The sequence below is a fragment of the Acinonyx jubatus genome, chromosome B2, assembly GCF_027475565.1.
Source record: "Acinonyx jubatus isolate Ajub_Pintada_27869175 chromosome B2, VMU_Ajub_asm_v1.0, whole genome shotgun sequence".
Classification (NCBI taxonomy): Eukaryota; Metazoa; Chordata; class Mammalia; order Carnivora; family Felidae; genus Acinonyx; species Acinonyx jubatus.
In genome coordinates this window covers 45,988,795-46,009,539 of record NC_069385.1, presented here as the reverse complement: position 1 = coordinate 46,009,539, position 20,745 = coordinate 45,988,795, and the positions used below count along the sequence as shown (strand labels likewise).

The 20,745-nt window shown below is 36.6% G+C and overlaps 1 protein-coding gene across 1 annotated transcript in view; it reads left to right on the top strand.

The window, feature by feature from the left end:
• The first annotated feature begins 538 nt into the window (after positions 1-538).
• The window catches only part of RFX6 (regulatory factor X6), a 56,226-nt gene continuing 36,019 nt past the window's right edge, over positions 539-20,745 (top strand). The window contains exons 1-6 of the mRNA XM_027057029.2: positions 539-938; positions 1,249-1,405; positions 4,182-4,305; positions 6,592-6,653; positions 16,943-17,020; positions 18,258-18,285. Of these exons, the coding sequence (XP_026912830.1) occupies positions 716-938; positions 1,249-1,405; positions 4,182-4,305; positions 6,592-6,653; positions 16,943-17,020; positions 18,258-18,285 (672 nt within the window). The 5' untranslated portion in view covers positions 539-715. The remainder of the gene's footprint in view (positions 939-1,248; positions 1,406-4,181; positions 4,306-6,591; positions 6,654-16,942; positions 17,021-18,257; positions 18,286-20,745) is intronic.

Genomic DNA, 20,745 nt, shown 5'->3' with positions numbered 1-20,745 from the left:
CACAAAATATTGCAGGGAACAATTGAATCGTTTCCTCCATGCTGAAGGTTAGATCCTCGAAAGAGGCGAGGCTTGGGATCAGAACCCTCGAGGGTGCACCCTCGAGCAGGGAAGTCTGGACACGTGCGTGATGCGATGGCGTCCGTCCCCGTCACTGAGAAGAGAGCCTTCCCCAACCCCTGAGATTAATCCGAGAATCAATAAACCCGGCCCAGGTTGTGCAAAGACTGAGTGGTGCTCTGGCCTCGCAGATTCAAGGCTGCGGGGCCAGTGCGTCCTTTAAGTCTGACGAGCGAGTTAGGGATGGAGACAGTTGCAGTAGCTCTTCCCTCGGGAAGAGAGTGGGGTTTTCTCAGATCTTTCCGGGAGCTCCGGGTGTGAATGTGAAAAGTGCCCTCGGGCCCAGCGCCAGATGTGAGCAAGGGCGGAGAGAAGGGGGGAGGTGTGGGGAATGGGACTCGGGGGAGAGAGGCGCAGGTGAGGAAGGGAGTCCGAGCTGAGCGTCTGCCGGAACCGCGGACAGGTGGAGAAAGGCCGACCCGCCTCGGTCCGCGCAGTGTCTGCGCAAGGCCTTCCTTCGCCGCGACGCCGCGGGGCTCGGGAGCCTGCCGTCTCCGCCCCCGCCCCCGCAGGTCCCCAGCCCCGCCCCGCCCCGCCCTGGGCTCTGGGCTCCGCGGGCCGTGCGGCTGGTGCCCAGGTCTCCCGCGGCCAGAGGATGGCCAAGGTCCCGGAGCTGGACGACACCTTCCTGCAGGCGCAAGCGCAGCCTTCGCCCCAAGTTTCCCCCGAGGCCCAGGAGGAGTGCTGTGGGCCGCTCCTGGGCAAGGGCTTGCTCATTTACCCCGAGGAAAGGGTGTACCTGGCGGCGGCGGCCGGCGGCGCGCTGGGCAGCGCGGAGAGAGGGGAAGACCCGGAGCTGCCGGCGGGAGTTAAATCGGGTGAGTGCTCTGCCCCCTCGGGGGATGTGGCTGGGAAGGGGATGAATTCTAAGAAGGGCACCCCACAGGAAAAGTAAACACACCGCAGACATAACATACGTGGAGAATGTTCCGTCCTGATCTTTGTATTTTCCCCAGGAAAACGTTGGTCACCTAGAAATGAACTCTAAGGGATTTGGCTTAGTTCCCCTCTCAACCCCCTGCCCATCCCCTTGGGCTACCCAGTTTGGCACCAGTTTGGTACTTTTAGAGGCTCCTTCACTGATTTTGCATTCTGATTGTCTTTACCACCCTTTCAACTTGCAATCAGAAATGCGTTTAAGCAATGGTAACGTTTCCTCGGAAGAAGAGGATGCAGACAGTCACGACAGCAAAACCAAAGCAGCCGATCTACACCTCTCTCAGAAGAAAACCGTCACGCAGATGATGAAGGATAAAAAGAAGCAGACTCAGCTCACCCTGCAGTGGTAAGTCTCCCACGGGGGATACTTTTCAGCACCTGTTGAGTTTTGAAAGTCAGTATCTTCAGAATCTGCTTTTCCCAATTTGCCTCTGCCTCAAACTTTGGGGGCAAGTTTAAGATACCAAAAGAAAATGAATCTTTTTTTTTTTTTTTTTTAAATGAATGTTTGGTTTGGAGACATAGTCTAGTCTAGTGTTGATGAAAAATGATCTGCAATACAAAAACCCATCACTTTATTCACTATTGACATAAACTATAATTTCATCAAATGTCAGCAATAATGAATGCTTTTTATGACTTATTTGCTTAACATGCAATCAATTCGGTCCTTATATACTTGTTATTTGATCGTCTTTTTGTTTATAAAACATGATTCTTCAAACCACCTTAAAAGGAGGAAGGATCTTAAATATTGCCTTTATCCATATGACGGCAAATTAACAATTGTATACTGGTCATTAGGTGAAACGCATTTGAACTAGAAGATATTGAAAATTCAGTTAAAATATCTCTATTAAATAAATGTTCAACTATTTTTATAGCACCTGTCATATATGATTTATTGTGATGAAATATCATGAATTGGATTCTATGGAAACTCTTTTAAAACCAAGAGTTTATCAGTAGGCTTTCTACATATGAAGAGCATTTTGTAATATTGATCAAAAAGGAAGAGGGATCTAAAGTAAAAACTCTAAGCTTCCCCACATAGTGTGAATAGGAGTATATATTTCCTTCCAAGTTACAAATAACAAGCAAATAACTTAAAAGGTTTATTTACTGATTAGTTGTATAATCTGTATGTATGTAAGGTATGAACTAAACCTTCGAAAAATACAATAGAAAAAAATAATGTCTAAAAATCTAGCAAAAAAAAAAAAACCCTAACTTTTTTTCAGCTATTTAAACCCTGAATTACAGTTTGCATATACTAAATTTTTGTGATTATATACTTACACCTTTTCAAATATTTGAAATCTAAACCAAATATTCTTCTAAAGTTGTGGCTTAACTATTGAAGTTGATGTCACACTGACTGGTTAAAAATACACTGGGGCAGTAAATATTTGAGCTAATTATCTGGAATATTTTAGATACAGCTATTTTATGAGTATAATTGGGGCAGTATTGCTTAAAGATATATTGTGGACAACTGCTGAATTATCACTTTCAGTTTTTCCCTCAAATGAGTGAATGGGAACAAACTTGTTTTTTTGTTTTATAAACATGAGTGATTGCATTATAATTAAAGAAAAACAGGTTATACCCCAAATTAGCCATATTCATGGCTGGGATTATCCAGTATTTCGAAGATAAAGACAATGCCTGCAACAACATTAAATAGCCACATGAACAGTTGACATTTTATGCATGCCATTAAAATATAATTTTTAAATAGTTGAATGTTTTCTTAGTGATTTTCATTTTTTGAAACTTAAAATGCTATACTTTTGTTTGAACTTTCGACCCCTTTCCTATAAAAGAGTGTTACATAGAGTTTTCTAGAAACTGAGTGACTTATTTGTACTTCGAGAATTTTCCCTCATGGTTATATAGATTATTGGGGATATTAAAAATTGGAGCTGAAAATTAAAATGAAAAATCTAAGTAACTCCAGTTTTCAACTCTCAGCTAGGTTTAGTTTTGTGGATGCAAATCTGACTGGGTTTTGTTTTGTTCTTCTTCAAAGAAGTATGAGCATCTGATGCTTTAAAGTCTGATGAACATCTCCTTTAGCTTTTATCTCATGCATTTAGGGAATATGCTAAATCAGAGATGTGACTAGATTCACTCAATTTTAATCTGAATGCATGCTCAATATTGCGTTGTTCCTATATAGTAATAATTACAATTTTACTATACAGAAAATGGGTGTACATAAATTTTAGTCAATATCACCTATTGAATTGTTAGGAAAATTGGGAATACAATCTACAAGTTCTGATTTCTCGATTGCTGTTTAGATATTTATAACACTTGAGTATACATTATTACATTTATATAAATTGTGTTTAATTGCAATGTAGACATTCAAATTAAATAGAATTGTGTCTAAATTTTCAAAATTTATACAATTGCATTTGTAACAGAGTTGAATTTGTATGTCCTATTTGGAGACATCTATAGAGAAGTACATTATGTTTCAAGTGCATGGTATGTTTCAAGCAGTTATGGTACTTGATCACAGCAAACGGCATAGGGTAGAAGTAGATCAGTACCATTTCAGACTTCAGTGAAGTGAGTTTACTCTTAGGTGTTTTGCAAATAAATGCATCATCATGCTTCCCTAACCATTTAGGGCTCAGGACTAGTTTGGGAATGAAAGTAAGAGACTGTAGGCATTTGCCAGCCTGAAACCTGGCAGCCCATTAGTGTTGAGAATAGTCTTTTAAAAAACCATCTCCTTCAATTTTACCATTCATACATATTTGCATCTCACAGAGCAAACCATAATGAATAGTGAGGATTTCCATAGAAATAAGACCTATTCTTTGAGATACAGACCAGAAAGGAGTGGTTTTACATTGACCAGGGTATTTTAACTCCACTAGCAGGTATTCATTGGGGTTCTTGTTCTTCTAACATTAATTCTTGTGATCTGACTTTTAATAATATCCGGAATAAAGAAGGTCTGCTCATGTCTGCTCATGAACTCATTGTATAGCGTCTGTATTCAAAACAGTCATTAAATCAATGTGAAAGGGGAAAGGAAAGGAGAAATAAAGAAAAGGTTTGACCTAATTTTCTGCCTTTTTTTTTTTTTTTTTTTTTTTTTTTAGGCTTGAAGAGAATTACATTGTGTGTGAGGGAGTTTGCTTACCACGGTGCATCCTTTATGCACACTATTTAGATTTCTGCAGGAAAGAGAAATTGGAGCCAGCCTGTGCAGCCACCTTTGGAAAGGTAAATGACACATATTGGCCATACTACTTTACTGCTAAAGTCATGTCTGGAAGACAGTATAGAAACAAATGCATCTAAGTAAATTTTTTTACAGAATTTTAAGAAATTTGTTTCACAAGCATTTTATCTTGATTTTACCTACTATAGGTTTTACCTGGAACTACTATATGTTTTGAATATTAGAACCTTAGCTATCAGATGATTTAATGTGATATTAAAGGAAGCTCCATTTGGGGCGCCTGGGTGGCTCAGTTGGTTGAGCGTCCGACTTCGGCTCAGGTCATGATCTCGCGGTTCGTGAGTTCAAGCCCCGTGTCGGGCTCTGTGCTGACAGCTCAGAGCCTGGAGCCTGCTTCAGATTCTGTGTCCCCCTTTCTCTACACCCCACCCCTGCTTGTGCTCTGTCTCTCTCTGTCTTTCAAAAATGAATAAACATTTAAAAAAATTTTTAAAAAAATAATAAAGGAATCTCCATTTGAGCAGTGACATTTCCCTTCAAAGAGGGATGCATTAAAGAGTATGGTATAGCCTGTACTGAGAAGTAAAATTAAGTGGTGGTGACAAGTATCTTGTTAATGCAACTGGTGATTGTGTTTATTATTTAGCTAGTTCAAGTATATGAGTTTTTAATAATTTTTACTTTATTTCATGAAATAGTTCCCTTGATTCTCCATTTCACTCTGAGTATGTTTATACCCCAAACTCTAAAATGTTGTGACAGAATTGGTGAAGCATCGCTTATTTAAAAACATTCCTTTCTACCCAACTGTATGGTTAGGATGGGAATCTGTAGAATTGGCATTATATTTATGTATGTTGATGTTATTTTGAAAATCAAGACAGGATATCAATCTCTTGGGAAAGGTTTCTCCTTCGAGATTCTTTTCATGCTCTGCTAAGAACTTAGGATATTCTAGAAAAACTATAGGAAGCTTAGGGCTCAAACATTGCATCTCATATAAACTGAAATCTAAATTCTAACCTGTAGAGGGACTCATTGTCCAGAAAATAATGAATACTATAGTCGAGCTTCTCAGTTTTTGAAAATCAAATAATTTATAAACTTATTTTGAAACCTCTCTGCTTATGGGAGTTAGTGTGATATGGTGCATGGTAATCTCATTATTCAGGTTCTGGCCTAGACAGTGACAAATTTGTTGTGAAGCCTTCTGAAAAGCACTTAATTTTTTCAAAACTCAGTTCACTTATTCCCTAAAATGAGCAAGTTGCATAAGACAACTGCTAACGTCCATTTTTGCACTGTTTTGTTCCACCTTATGGCAGTAATCTTAACTGTTTGGGGAGTGATGAAATATCTTGAGAATCTGATTAAAACTACAGAATTGGTTCCCCCAAGAAACTGACATATACAAAAAGTTTGCCGCGGAGCCCCTTAGGAGATCATACAATTCCTGTTATATGTAGAACAGATTTTGTTCTTTAATTGGATGCTAATTTTTAGCAAATTTTAGAGAAAGGGACATAGAAAAGAAACAATTTAAAACACTGCTGTGGATATCTGGAAGGAAGGAGAAAGTTTCCTGTGTTTTTTCAGAGTTGGAGATTGATACTTAATTTTGATAAATCTCTGGATAAAATTATTGTAAAGACACTCAAGTCTTTCCTCTAGGTACATAAGGTAGTAAGCAACATGAAGCAAAAGCAGATACTGGTATGATTCGCTTTGGAAATTGAGACGGGGCAGTGAAACAATCTTATTAAAATACTATGTGGCAATGAGAAAGAATGAAATATGGCCCTTTGTAACAACATGGATGGAACTGGAGAGTGTTATGCTAAGTGAAATAAGCCATACAGAGAAAGACAGATACCATATGGTTTTACTCTTATGTGGATCCTGAGAAAATTAACAGAAACCCATGGGGGAGGGAAAGGAAAAAGGAAAAAAAAGAGGTTAGAGTGGGAGAGAGCCAAAGCATAAGAGACTCTTAAAAACTGAGAACAAACCGAGGGTTGATGGGGGGTGGGAGGGAGAGGAAAGTGGGTGATGGGCATTGAGGAGGGCACCTGTTGGGATGAGCACTGGGTGTTGTATGGAAACCAATTTGACAATAAATTTCATATTAAAAAAAAAAAACTACCTCCCTGCCTCTGCTGGTGTATTATTGCTTATCAATTGCTTGTCAGTGTATGGAGAATATTACTTCTTCCAGACTAAATTTTACCCAAAGTTCAACATTTACTTTCTTGAATTAACTGGCCACAAGTTGCTTGCAACAGAACCACACGTTTCCTAAAAACTAAAGTAATTGATTTTCTTTTTAGACAATTCGCCAGAAATTCCCCCTCTTAACGACTCGGCGACTTGGAACAAGAGGCCATTCAAAGTAAGATATGTTAATGAGCATAGATATCAGATCTGTACATATGATACCCCGTATAGGAGGATTGACACGTGTAAAATGAGTATTGTTTTTATCAGTGAATGGAATCACGTGTTCTCTTCTTGATGAAGCAGATTTTTTACCAACTGTAAGAACTAAAAAGAAAAAAAGTAGATTTTGGAATAATGTTTAAAAAGCAAAATTTATACTGAAAAATCATAATATATTATTTCTTCTGATAAAAAAAATCATTTTTACAATCTTAAATCCACTACTGAAGGCACTGGTGTCCTGAAAGGGTAGTATATATGGCTAAATAAGTGGCCAGATGGAACCACAGCACTCCCAAAGAGCAAGGCCAAAGTCAGGAGTTGAAGCATGGTTCAGGTTCTTCCTTTGGTTTTCTTTCCCAGATAATAATTTCAATATCCTCTTCTTTTCCCTTCAAGAAAAATGACCTCCACAAATGACTTCTTTGGTCATCTCTTGATGTAAACATAGAGTTAGTTCTCTTGATAATTTTAGCTTTTCTTTTCTCTTGTGGCAATCTCTGTAGAGTTACATGTTACACATTCTTACTCGTCCATTATTTCCTCTGTGCACTGTGTTTTCAGTTTTTCCTTTCCTTCTGCCTGCAAACAGATTCAGATCTCTTTTATGTTGATAAAAACAGATGCATCTCAGACCTGCTGTACTCTTCACAATTGCTCTATTATTTTCCTTCTCATTGCTATTCCTCGAAAGAGTAGCTGTGCTCACTTATCTTACCATTGTTCACATGGTAACAGTCCATTTCTTTACATAGACAAAAACCCTATGGCTCAATTTTACTGTTACTCATCCTCCTTGGCACCTGTCTAGCATGTGAACCTGCTGAAAGTGCCCTCTTAAAATAAATCAATATGTAAAATTTCTCCTATGGTTTCTCTGTCACAGAACTGCCAGGCCCCCTTCCCTCTTCTCCCATTCATTTTCTAGCTCATCCAATGTCTTCTTCCATCCCAACATCTAGTTCAGGATTGCCCAATCAAATATAATGCAGCCACATATTTAATTCAAAAATTTCTAGTAGCCACATTAAAAAAGTAAAAAGGGACAGGTGTTATTTAATTTTAATATGTTTTATTTAGTCCAATGTATCATTTCACCATGTAATCAAAATTAAAATTATTGAGATATTTTTCATTCTTTTTCCCCACTAAGTGTTTGTGTGTTTTATTCCTACAGCACATCTCAATTCTGATTAGTCATATTTCAAGTGGTCACTACCTACACGTGGCTAGGAGCAACCTTATTGGCTAGCTCAGCTTTAGTCACTTGCCAAAAAATAAATCTTACTTTATGAATTCTCTTGAATCGGTCTCTCTCCATTCTCACTTTCATAATCTGGCTTTCACTGTATCTTTCCAGTCCTTTCAATACAGTTTTTCCAAATTGTCCTTCTAACAGTTTTAATTCAATTGTATCTCTGTCATGCTCAAATTTTTCTCACTTTGACATTCAGGGTCCATTATGATTTAGTCCCAAACCATTTTCCTACCTTATCATCTACTCACCTCTCAGCATGGAGCCTATGCTCCCACGAAATTAGTGCCCAGCACCCTTTGTTTCACCTCCAAATGTCATTCTTTCATCTATGCTGTCTTCTTCCCTGGAAAATGCCTTTTCCCTACAGGTATTTTGAAAGCTTATCCATTGAAAAGAAAAGAATGTTTCATAAACTTCCTCTTCTTTTGAAATTTTTCTTATTTCTTGATTTCTTATAGGCTCTTTCTTCATAGCCTCACAGCAGTTCATTGGTTCATTCTTAGTGTGTAATTACCTTATCTCTTCCCCTCAAAAGATAATATTTTGAGGATAGAGACTTTGTCTCATTCATTTTTATATCCTTTCTGTTGTTGGATACATAATTGATTACCAATTAATATTTCTTTAATTGACCCCTATTGGTGTTAACAGTATGTGGTGTGAGAAGGAGGAATGAAATGCCAGATTGAAAAAGAGTGAATTGGCTCTTCCCTTCTAACTTGTTTATCAAACTTGAATCACGTTAACTGGCTGATTTCTACTGAATTTGATTCCTATTGAATTGTGTGGGTAGAAGAAAGATGAGATAATGTTGGAAGTAGATAAATAGTAGAAAAAGAGGCAAAGCAATGCAGAGAAATCCCCTTCACAGGATCTACAAGAAGGCAGGCAGGCAGGCTGCTGGGAAAGTCAATTAATCCTAAAAGGAGCCTTTAGGATTAGGGATGAATCATTAACCCTGTCCATTGTGACTCTGTGAGGCTCAAGTGTTTAGGTTTATGGACCAACATGTGGTAATTTCAGGAAATTTGTTTGATATCTAAAAGCAGATGTGCCCAAGAGCAAATTATTAAAATTTGAATTTTTTTTCCTTCTTTCCCAGTATGACATTTGCTTTTTATAACTTGCTTGTTATATTTTTTGATATTTTGATATCCTGGGGAAAAAATTTTCCATACATAAACAAGTATGTTGAAAGATAGGGCAAGATGGAGAGTTTGTGAATCTTGCAGTTGGCAATGGTTTGATGTAATTATTCTTTTGTTGTTGTTATTTATTTATTTATTTATTTATTTATTTATTTATTTATTTACTGGGGGGGGAGAGAGAGAGAGAGAGAGCAGGTGAGGGGCAGAGAGAGAGGGAGAGAGAACCCCAATCAGGCTCCTTGCTGTCAGCGCAGAACACTATGCGGGGCTCGAACCCACGAACCATGAGATTGTGGCCTGAGCTGAAATCGAGTTGGAGGCTTAACCAACTGATCCACCTAGGCGCCCTTTAATTTTTGTCCCAAGCATTTCTTTATCTTGGTATATTATCTTCACATTCATCATTTTTAATGGCTATTTAATATTTTAAAAATGTACATCTTTATGAAAAATAGTTTATGTCTATAGAAATATGAACAATCTGTGAAACAGAAAGATAAATGAAGAAAGTTAGCATATTTTGGAGAAAGAGAAATTTATAATTTCTCCAAATTTTACTATTAATTTTGCAAAACTTGTTGGGGTAGTGTTTATTCTAGTGCCTTAAACATACTATCACTAAATGTTTATTGAATTATTTGAAAAATTTAAACTAAGTATTAATTTATTTTAAGTTCTGTGGACCATTTATTAAAATATATTGACATTATATAACTGTTTAGTGATGGTTATCTAAAAACATAAGCTCTCAATTGTTGCCAAATTCTCATAGAATAGCTAGAGTATATCCAGTCATTTCATGTGAGTCTTTCAGACAGAATTGATTTTGATCCTGATTAACTCAAAAAGTTTTTATGTATTCTGGACACAAGATAGCACCACTGTTTCTAAAACCGTCCCTGGCAGCCTAATTTAGGGTTCATGGAACAATGTTACTTTTCAAATTTTACTCCATGTAGGAAATCCAAAAGTTTGGGAAACACTGATCTTTGTGACAAAGAGGTGATTGGTAGGATCTAAAAAAGAAGAGTGAATTTTGTGTCTATTTTCAAGGTTTTTCTCCCTAAGTTCTGTCATAACTGGTATTAAAATGATCAGTTCTCACAACTCACCTTTATGCAGGTGTTACTTTCAAGGACCTCACGAACATGAAAGATGAAAACGTGTAACTAAATAAAATGAGACAAAATTTATTCAGCCAAAAGGAAGAGATAAAATATTTAAAACAGATATGTTAAAAGCAAAACAAAACAAAAATCCAAATGGACAGACTACCTAGGTAGATATCACAGATCACCAGATATCATGCACTGTCAAACTTAGAAACAATTAAAAATTGAAACATTTGTTTCCAGGGGCAGGTCTGACGTTCTACATAAGAAGCCAGTAGTGCCAAGAGTTCTGGAAAAAAGTCTTTAAAGGTTAACTCTTGGGGTCACAAAGCCTCACCCTAGAACACCTAACCTGAGTGTGCCCTGGGGACAAAGCCAATCAGTTTACAGGGGCATTAGCAGCTCAGCTTTCTGTCCCTTCCTTCACTGTCACCCTCCCCTCCCTGCCAAGAAGCCCCAGTGACAGATTCTGTACATTCTCAACACCCAGATAAAACTGTGTTGTCTTTTGAGTTGTTTTTTTTTTTCTTCTTTTGATTTACTACCAATGCCAAAATATACACCTGTTTTGTTTTTTTTTTCTGGGCAGTATTTTTAAATTTGGATTTTGAAAAAATAAAAATGAAACAAAATCATATAGGCACAAAAGAGTAATGCAAAGCAATTTTTGTCTATTTTATGTTATAAATGTGTTATATCCATAATCAATCCATTCATATTTATATCAATGCACAGAGCATGGTGCTAAAGAGGTTTTAGGATGCAAATAGCAGGATAGGATATACGCTATCAAAAAACTTTCACTATTAAGCTTCATTTATTTAATAAGCATTTTATTGAGTGTGCTGGTACTTCCTAGGCCCTAGGGATACAGTGATTAAGAAAAAGAGCCTGTATCCCACCATTGCTCAGGATAGCTGATAGTCGAGACCACCAAGTAGATTTCATGTACACAGTAGACTGTTTGATTTGAAGTTACATTTTAATTTCTCGTAGACTTTGATCAGTCAAATCTTGCTTTTCAGACATGATGGACAAAAGCTATTATCTTATTTATTAGTAGTGATTTAGTGGGTTAATAAAACTGATATGGCAGCTGCTCTTATCACAGTAAGTTATTGCAAGTCCCTGAACAGCTTAATCCCATCATTTCCTTATCGGTCATCATTCGTGTAGTGTAAACTAACATCAGCGCTACCAGCTCAGTAGGAACATATGTTTCAGGAATTCTATATCATGCTTGAAATAGGAAAGAAGAACTATAGGTGCAGGTAGAAATTTATCAGCAAGTGAAGAAAAGTGTTAGATGCAATGTAAATATTTTAGCAGCAAGAGTAGCAATAATTTCATTTGTCCTATTAAAAATATTTTCTATTTTATAACATGTTCACTTTAAAATGTGGACATAAAAATTAATAAATCTTCCTTATTCCTAAAATGTAAATGATCTATTATTTGATATAAGACTAAGGAACAGTTGACACTAATGAATGAACACAATTTGCTGGATAATCACAAAACTACTTGTATTATGCTAACATTTTCTCAGAGAAATTAGCTAGTCATACCCAAGATTTTAAAGCAGTTTTCACATATCATTTTTAAGCAAAATGGGTAAAAATCATATAGAGAGAAAGAACTGTGCAATGTTTGGGAATCTATTCAGAGTAACCTACAGAATAGGCATTGGGTAGTGGTATATAAATAAAAATAACTAATTAAAACTAGTTATCCCACACTTATGTAAGACAGTGCTTTTTATTCAGCATGCACCAACATAGGTCTTTGTAATACTGGAGTATTTCTGGCAAATATTTTGCAGCAAACTTATTTTATGGGAATATATTAACAGTGAAATAATGCTATAAAATGTAAGGATTGAGATGAAAAATCCATGTATATTTTACATGAAATTACTCTTCCTAGTTTTATGAGGTTTACTTTTAGGAGGACAGAGCTACTCATTTATTATCTCTTCTCTGTTCTCAAAGGCATGAAATCATCACTCAAATGATAACATGTATCTGGAAGATTAAGGAGTAAAGATTTATTTTATTAGTTCCAGAATAAACTAGATAGGAGACGTGCTAAAGCATTACAATGATCATTGGAAAATATTAAGATTTCTATTCCTAGCAATCGTCTTTCTACTTAAATATGCTAATTTCATGCCCTTTGTATATATTGTTTAGCTATACAACTTTTATTCAACCCCAATATTTTACTGATAACCTGGGAATAAACAGTGCTACAAAGAAGTTATTGAAACTATTGGCTTTAAAAGAATTTGTGTTTTATCAGTGTCTAAATTTCTAGCAGGATACATTGATTCATCCAATAAATGAAGATTTTTCTATACAGTAATTTCTAAGGAGGAAATCAATGAAGGAAAAGATACAATTCTCTTCCTCTAAATCTAAAGTTTAGTAGGAGAGGTAAGCCACGTATACACTCACCAATGGTATGAGATATAAACTACATAGGATAAATGACCAAGAGAGGAGTTCAAAGGGCATAGAGGCCTTAGATTCCTGAGAAACCAGGCAAGCTTCATGCATTAAAATTACAATGCCTGAGCTATGAGTAAGAAATGAGGACATGAAGGAATAAGGGCATTCCCCATGAAGAACTCAACAAAGAGCACCAAGGTGAGAAAAAACGTTATTTATGAGAACAAGTAATTGTGACAGTGATAGATAAGTTCAGACTGTGTTTGTGGTAGGGTTAAAGGAGTTAGTATATTTCCTTATATCATGTTAGACAAGAAATCCTTTGATCTCTACCAAATTTAAAATTGTGCTGATATATTTAAGTATATGATACTATACGCATGCCCTTAATTGAAAAAATCCTGTTTCTAAAGTGTTCTTTATGACATATTATTATTTCTAACTTTTTTCATGTTATTTATTTATTCAACAAACGTTTACTGATTTCCTATTATAGGGAGCTTACATTCTAGAAGTCCTTGTTTACATATGGATCATCAAATAAGAAAAATCCAGATCAATGGTATAGGTCTTAATGATTCTTTTTAGTTACCAATGCTTGCTTAATATGATTTGTGCTGAGCTAGAAGAGGAAGTGTTTATACTGAGTGCAAACATATTAAAAATATTTTCACTTAAGAATTTCTAAACACAAATAAAATTGAGATACAAAATTATAAAAAAGATTTTGCTTCTCAAGTACAGAGGCAACATGACCCATTGAAACAAAGAGTTCTCAGTGCATGTCTGGGTTGATAGCAGCATTTACATCTAGCCTACTAATAAAATACATTCTTTTAAAAGGATTTTCTTTTGCTGGGGATGGGGTGGGGCCGTAAGATGTAAACTCTTGACTCTAAATGTAGTTGGAAATATTATACACTTCCATTTTTAAAGATGCTTCTGCCTATTATTGGAAAGAAGAGGGCAAAATAATACAGTCATTTTAGAAAATAAGGAACAAATGAATTGTGTAATCAGAATACCCTTTCCTTAAAAGTCATAAGTAAGAAAAAATTACAAATTCATATTTGTCAGGATTCTTGAGTGCTAAAGGATGGTGCAGTTTTTACAGAACCTGATCATCAGGTGATTTTTAAAAATGAAAGTAAAATGTGCCTCAGTATTGGTCACTGTGGTCACTGTTCCATGACTGGCAAGTGGTCGGGCTCAGGAAGCCATGAACAAGGGTATAATTTCCTGCCCTGATTTCCCATGTCTGTTTTTTCATCGTATTGACATCTAGCATAGTTGTCAGGACACAGTATGTCTTCTAATATTTGTTGAACTCCTGGTCATCCCTTTGACTTGCCCAGTGACTTTTGTCTACCACTGGGCAATGTAATTTCTTCTCAAACCATGTGCATGACAAACCACTTTACCATGGTATAATATTATCTACATATTGAAAAAAGATTATAGATGAGAAACAAAAGATCAATGTTCTAATAAAAGAAAATTATCAACTTTTAAAGCAATGTTTAACATATATTGCTTCAGCAAGTGGATAAAATATAGTTATTTAAACTATAGCCTCTATAGAATAAATAGAAAACTTTGCAAGAGAAAATGAAATTACAATATATTTACATTGTAATAGATCTGCTTGTTCTCAAACATCTTTTGCTATATTTCTTCTAATAGAAATTCCCTTTGATATCTTAGTTCTATATCTTGATTAAAAATATTAATATTTATTTCAGACTCTTAGGTTCATTAACTTTTTATAATAATTATTAATTATAATACACTTGCCAAATATCCTCTAAATCTGCTCATTGTTTTCATGGTTTTTAGGTCTTTTCCTTATCTATTTCTGTTAATATAAATGCTTTTGGTAAGGTCTTTACGACTTAAATAAGCTTCCTTCTTTTAGTTTCTCACTGGAGACTTAGTCATTTCCGTATTTTGGGGTTTCCATCACTTTTGGATGTCCTGCATTTCCCCCTCTGTTTCATTATAACTGATGGGTTTTTTATTCTTCTTCTACTATAGGATTATTTTCTGTATTGTAAAACTTGAGTAGTTATAAACCTCCTCTGTTTGGGGCACCTGGGAGGCTCAGTCCACTAGGCTTCCAGCTTCGGCTCAGGTCATGATCTCACAGTTCATGAGTTCGAGACCCGCATCAGGCTCTGCGCTGACAGTGTGGAACCTGCTTCAGATCCTCTGTCTCCCTCTCTCTGTCTCTCCCCTTACCCCCCACCACCTCAAAAAACAAAACAAACAAAAAAACCCCACCTCTTCTGTTTCAGGTTAACAGGCCACTTATTGCCCTTGTATTGAAAACTTATTCCCAGTGTGCAGCAATCATAAAATATCACCATTCACCTTGATCACCCCCCCCTTACTGTTTCTCAAATATAATAGCTCTTTCTGAAAACATTTATATAATATGTGTAATTTTTTGTTTTCATATTTAAAAACTCTTTTCTATCTCAAATAGCCCAGGGTCATCAGAGGTGACTTCTTTGCCCTTAGAACTTAATGGGAGAGAACCCATCTCTGGGCCTCACAGTTTAGGGGGCTCTATTCTGGCCCTCCTCCAGCTTTCCTCTTCCCCAGGAGAAAAGGAGTCCATAGCCTGAATAAATGTGTCCATCGAGAGACCACACCCTCCTTCCAGCCCACGTTTCAGGTCCCCAGAACCCCAGAATTCTTTGTCCAAAGAGCCCAGACTTGCCTTCTCCCTCTTATGTGGGGCTCTTTCCCCCCATCCATCCTGAGGGGGGTGCTATGTTCCACCACTATACATAGACTTGAGCCACCAGAAGGTAGCTCTTTGGCGGTGGTGGTTGGAAGGTTGGATTGATCTTGGACATGGAGGCTGTGTGTTCACAAGAGGCTCCTCACAGTGAAGAAAAGAGCAGGGGCTGTGAAGACAAGGGCTAAGGGTGGCTCTTCTCCCACCGCCATGTTCACACATGGAAGAATTGTAGATTCAAACCCACCTACCAGATCAGTATGGAGGAAAACTGTCAAGCTAGGAGGACAGGGTTATTTTATGTAGTAGTTTTTTAGCTTGATTTAGATTTGAATATTTAAGTATATGGTATGTGGGCTTTCATTTGTACTCTTGTTCTGGGCCTTGGGAATGTTTAGAGGTGGACTTGTTCTGCCAAGTCTTTTTTATTTTATTTTATTTTTTATTGCTAAGGTCAGAAAAGGGGCCTTGAAACTTAGATCTGCACTGTCTTGTCCACTTTAAACTCAGATGATGATACTAAGTTATGAAATTCTAAATACGGTTACAGCGGAGTCCCCTGGCAACCCCTTTATTCGCTTTTATTTCATTCCTTGCTTGATTTTAGATGAATGCAAATTGAAACAATAGGTAACCAAGTAAATGGTGCTGCTGCATGTGCTGGGCTGGGAAGGAAAGGGAAGGCAGAAGTTAGGCTTCAGCCAGCCTTACTGAATTCCCACTGTTTGATTAGCTTTTGTGTAATATTATAGTGTTTGTGCCTGGGTGTGTAATAAGTCAGGAGTCTGCAGCTTAAGAGAATGAGCTACAACTTGAGAACTGATGAAATGCTATACTTGTGAGTGGCTCAGGATCCATAGACACATTTATAATAAAGTATTTGTGACGCTGTTACATTCCATGTTTCATATTTCCATTGATTCATGGTACAGTTTTTTTCCCTCATTGTTGCACAAAAGTTTGAAGTGAAAATGACAGTGAATTGGGCTTCTCATTCCTCATGAGGAAAATAACGTTTGAAAGATCACATGCTTCATATATATTCCTATGCACGACATTAATATCTTCCTCCATACAATGTCATACTTTTTTACTCCATCCAATAGATACACTATAAAGGAAACCTATCATTTTCTTTTTCAATTGACTAAATTCAAATTGAACCGGTAATTAGCAGAATGACACTTGATATACTTGGAGCCAGTGCTGACATTTACAAATTTAAGTGGTTACATTTAAATGTCTACATTTATGAATTTTTTTGGTTTTGAAGCCTATATTTTAGAGGTTAGAAGGGGATTGGCTGTTCTCCTTTTTTAATCCTAGAGCCAGAAATATGACCATAAGTAGGACTAATGACCATCAAAGCGATTTAACACATTAAGATGCTACTTGAAAAAAAATCAGGAAAGGAAGGTGATCAGAGGGTTGCAGTTCTTAGCTGTTCTTTCCCTCAGCTGTACTTTTATCTCCTTCTCCCCTTCCAAAAACTCCTTCATTAACACAGAGCTGGTTCCTGTCCTTGCTCTAGGTATCATTATTATGGGATTGGCATCAAAGAGAGCAGTGCATATTACCACTCCGTTTATTCTGGAAAGGGCCTGACAAGGTAGAGTTCTACTTTCTTCAAGACAAATTCTTTGCATTTCCTGAAATATGCATAATAGCAATTGAATAAAAGACTTTCTCATTTTGCTTATTGAAATGTTTTCTTTTAAGCATCAGACCTTAATTTCAACTTTGTAAGGACATTTACAATGATATGGTCTAGATTATTGGGTAATTTATATAATTTTTGATCATTAATGAGAAATTAATAGTGAACAAGGTATACCAGAGAGATGAAAAGGAAAAATCAAGGAAGCAGAATTGTTTTTAAATTAGTATTTATTCACAAGGCTGAGTCTGTTTTCAGGCTGGAATCAATAAAATAAGGGCAGAAAATGTATGTTTTTCCCCAAGAAATTACCTGTTTTAAAAATCTCTGTCTTCGGGGCACCTGGCTGACTCAGTAGAGCGTGAGACTCTTAGTCTCGGGGTCATGAGTTTGAGCCCCACGTTGGTTATAAAGCCTCTAAAAATAATATAAAATAACATAAAAATCTCTGTGCTTCATCAGTACCTTACAAAGATGAAAAGTTTATGATAACTCATCACTAATAATACATGCTTTGAATACCAGCTTACCTTAAGTGAGATAAAGTTACTGCCCTGTTTGAGTCTCTGTGAAAGGGAATACACAAATGATCATAACACATTTCTCTAACCTGCCATTAACCATCAGGAGGAGGTCGTTATTGGGGTGATATCCAATAAAACCAGTGATAATATACAATTACTATTTTTCATATACTGGAGCTCTTAGTAATTAAATCTGCATCGGAGATTGCCTTATAGTATGATTTACCAAGAACTCCTCTTAGCTCTCAAAAGAATAAATTTTTTTGAAAAGTAAAGTGACGTGTAAAAAAATAATTTCATTCACCTGAGTCATACTAAGACGAACTCAGACATGGTGAAGAACATAATGGCAGCTTATTGGCTACAACTAACTGCAACATGAAAATACAGGCTAGAATACAAATGAATATTTAATATCAAATGTTCTTTGCAGATCTTATCAGATTTCCTTAAATATGCTTCATTTACTTTTCCTTAATAGATTTATTTTTTTTAAGTAAGTTGATAAGAAGGCTTGGGTCTCTTTGAAAATCAAGCAGATTTCTCCAGGTTTCTTTTGCTAATCATGATCCAAAGTTACCCCTATTGTGGGTCCTCTGCATTTCCTTGATTGCTATAACTGTATATTTATATGTTAACTAATGGAAAATATACTGATTTTTAAGGTTTTCTGGAAGCAAGCTGAAGAATGAGGTAAGAATTACTTTCATTTCTATTTTATCTGCTATAATATGTACTGCAAACTAAATAATACATGCTAACCGTCCTCATTGGCAAATATAGAAATAAATGTTAATTTATTAGGAGCCCATTAAATGATTGAGAACTTCAGAGAGAGCTGTTAGATTTGGGGCTACTGATTATTCTTTACATGGACCTACTGAACAATTTCCAATTAACGTAGGAAGGGTAATTTTTCAGTTATTCTCACCTAATATCAGATACTTAAGAGATTGCAAAAAAAAAAAAAGACCTTTACAGATCTAAGACACTTCCAGTTGAATATAAACAAAAAGTCTAAAGCTGAGGATATGGAAGGAATTGGTATTTGGAATATACCCATTTAGACAAAACCTTTAAGAGTTATCAAGAAACCCAAATGTTATGCTGTGGTTTGTTTTAACCACTTTGTGTGAGTGTGTGTGTATGTATAGTCAGTTTGCTGACCTCTCTGCAGTGTGGAGACAGGGTGGATGGTGGAGGAGGGAGCTAGGGAGAAAGGGTACATCTCTCTAACATACACACACTCACACACTTTCTCCCTAGGCACCCCTTCCACTCCCCACCCCCAACCAAAGAACAGATCAGCAAACTGACTTTATCTAAATGAGTTAGACTACCATTAGGGACTGCATGGCTAATTAGGCACACGATAAGGCCTTCATTATCCTCAAGTTATCTAATCATTAAAAAGAGGTGCCACAGAACTAAGGGCACATGACAATGTGTTGTGTGGTAAATCTGGACCTGAGGTTGTAACTCCATTAGTTTGGTGAAATGATGCAAGCATATTATCTTAAGAAATAATAGAAAGCCCCCAACCCTTTGAAATGACCAATTTCTTCCCACCAGTGCTTTTAATACAGTTAATGGCTAATTACATAATAAAATCCTCTAGATTGCTCTTTTTATCAATGAAATAATAGCTCTTTATTAGATAAACAATTGTGAAAGTGCAAAAATATTGACTTAGAAATACACTTCAGTTGACTGAAGTTTATGTCAATAGGGAATTTAAGTAATTTCTCTCAGGTGTTCTTTCTACCACTTTGATGAGGTTGGTGGTACTTAGTGAGCCATCAGCTATTACGGCATGTGTATGGCAAGGCTCATTTTACAGAATAAAAGAAAAAATGTTTCTGCAGTGTACTGTTTCCTCCTTAGAAGAGTGCACTACAAATTCAGGTGTAGATCTTGTTAACAAATTTAAACTAAAATATTTTTGTTAGGCTGTCATATAGCTGACATTTCCAAAGACTGCAACAACAATAAAGCATCATTATTATGATGATTATAGAAATTAGCACAAGGGCTTTCTAAAGGCTCGGAACTACTCTAAACACTTAAAAAATAATGGAATTTTGTTTAACAAAGCTGAAATTTTATTTATTTATTTTTTATTTAAAAACATCTTTTTTTAGTTTATTTACTTATTTTGAGAGAGAGAGAGAGCGCAGCAGGGGAGGGGCAGAGAGAAGGAGAGACAGAATCCCAAGCAGGCTCCATGCTGTTAGCACAGAGCCTGATGCAGGGCTTGAACTCACGAACCTTGAGATCATGACCTGAGCTGAGATCAAGAGTCGGACACTTAACCGACTGAGCCACCCAGGCACCCCTCAAAGCTGAAATTTTAAAAAATTATTTGGTACCTGAGTGATCAACCATCATAGTTTGCTCAGGACGTGAGACTTCCAGTGTCAACTTGCATATATTATAGTTCATTTGAACACTACTAACTGTGAGGTAGGGAAAATCGGTGTTAGCATTACTAACTTACAGCTAAGGAAACTGAGGCTGAGAGATGTGTTTGCTTTTTTCAAATTCTGAATTAAGTTCTACTTTTTAAAACTCATGCTCAAGACATTAATCGATAGATGGAGTTACAGATACTAAGGAACAAAATAGTGAATGGATAGAATTTCTCTTTTACAGTGTAGCAGGAGAACATATCTTTTAAAGTAATTATATGCAATTATAAGGGGTGTCATGGGTATCAACCTAGTTTAAGTGGTCAGGGACATTTTCCATAGGAAGTGACATTCAAGGAAAGAACTGAGAATAAGTGGGAATTTGGAGTGGAGTCAGGAAAAAGAGTAACAGTGATGGAATCGATGTAACGTTATAGATTAGGGTTTCTCAAACTTGGTATTACTCATGTTTTGGGCTATATAATTCTATGTTGTGAGGGATGTCCTGTGCACTGCAAGATGTTTAGCAACATCATGGTATCTCTGGCTTCTACTCACCAGATTCCACACCCTCCTCTTGTGACAAGCAGAAATGTCTCTGATGTTACCAAATGTCAACCACTGACATATGGGAAGGCAAACAAGGAGCATCATGTTATAGATTTGGGGATAAGTCTGGATGAAAGAATATCTGGACGAGGATGATAGCTCTAGAGATGGAGAGAAGTGCCTGATTTTAGCTGGG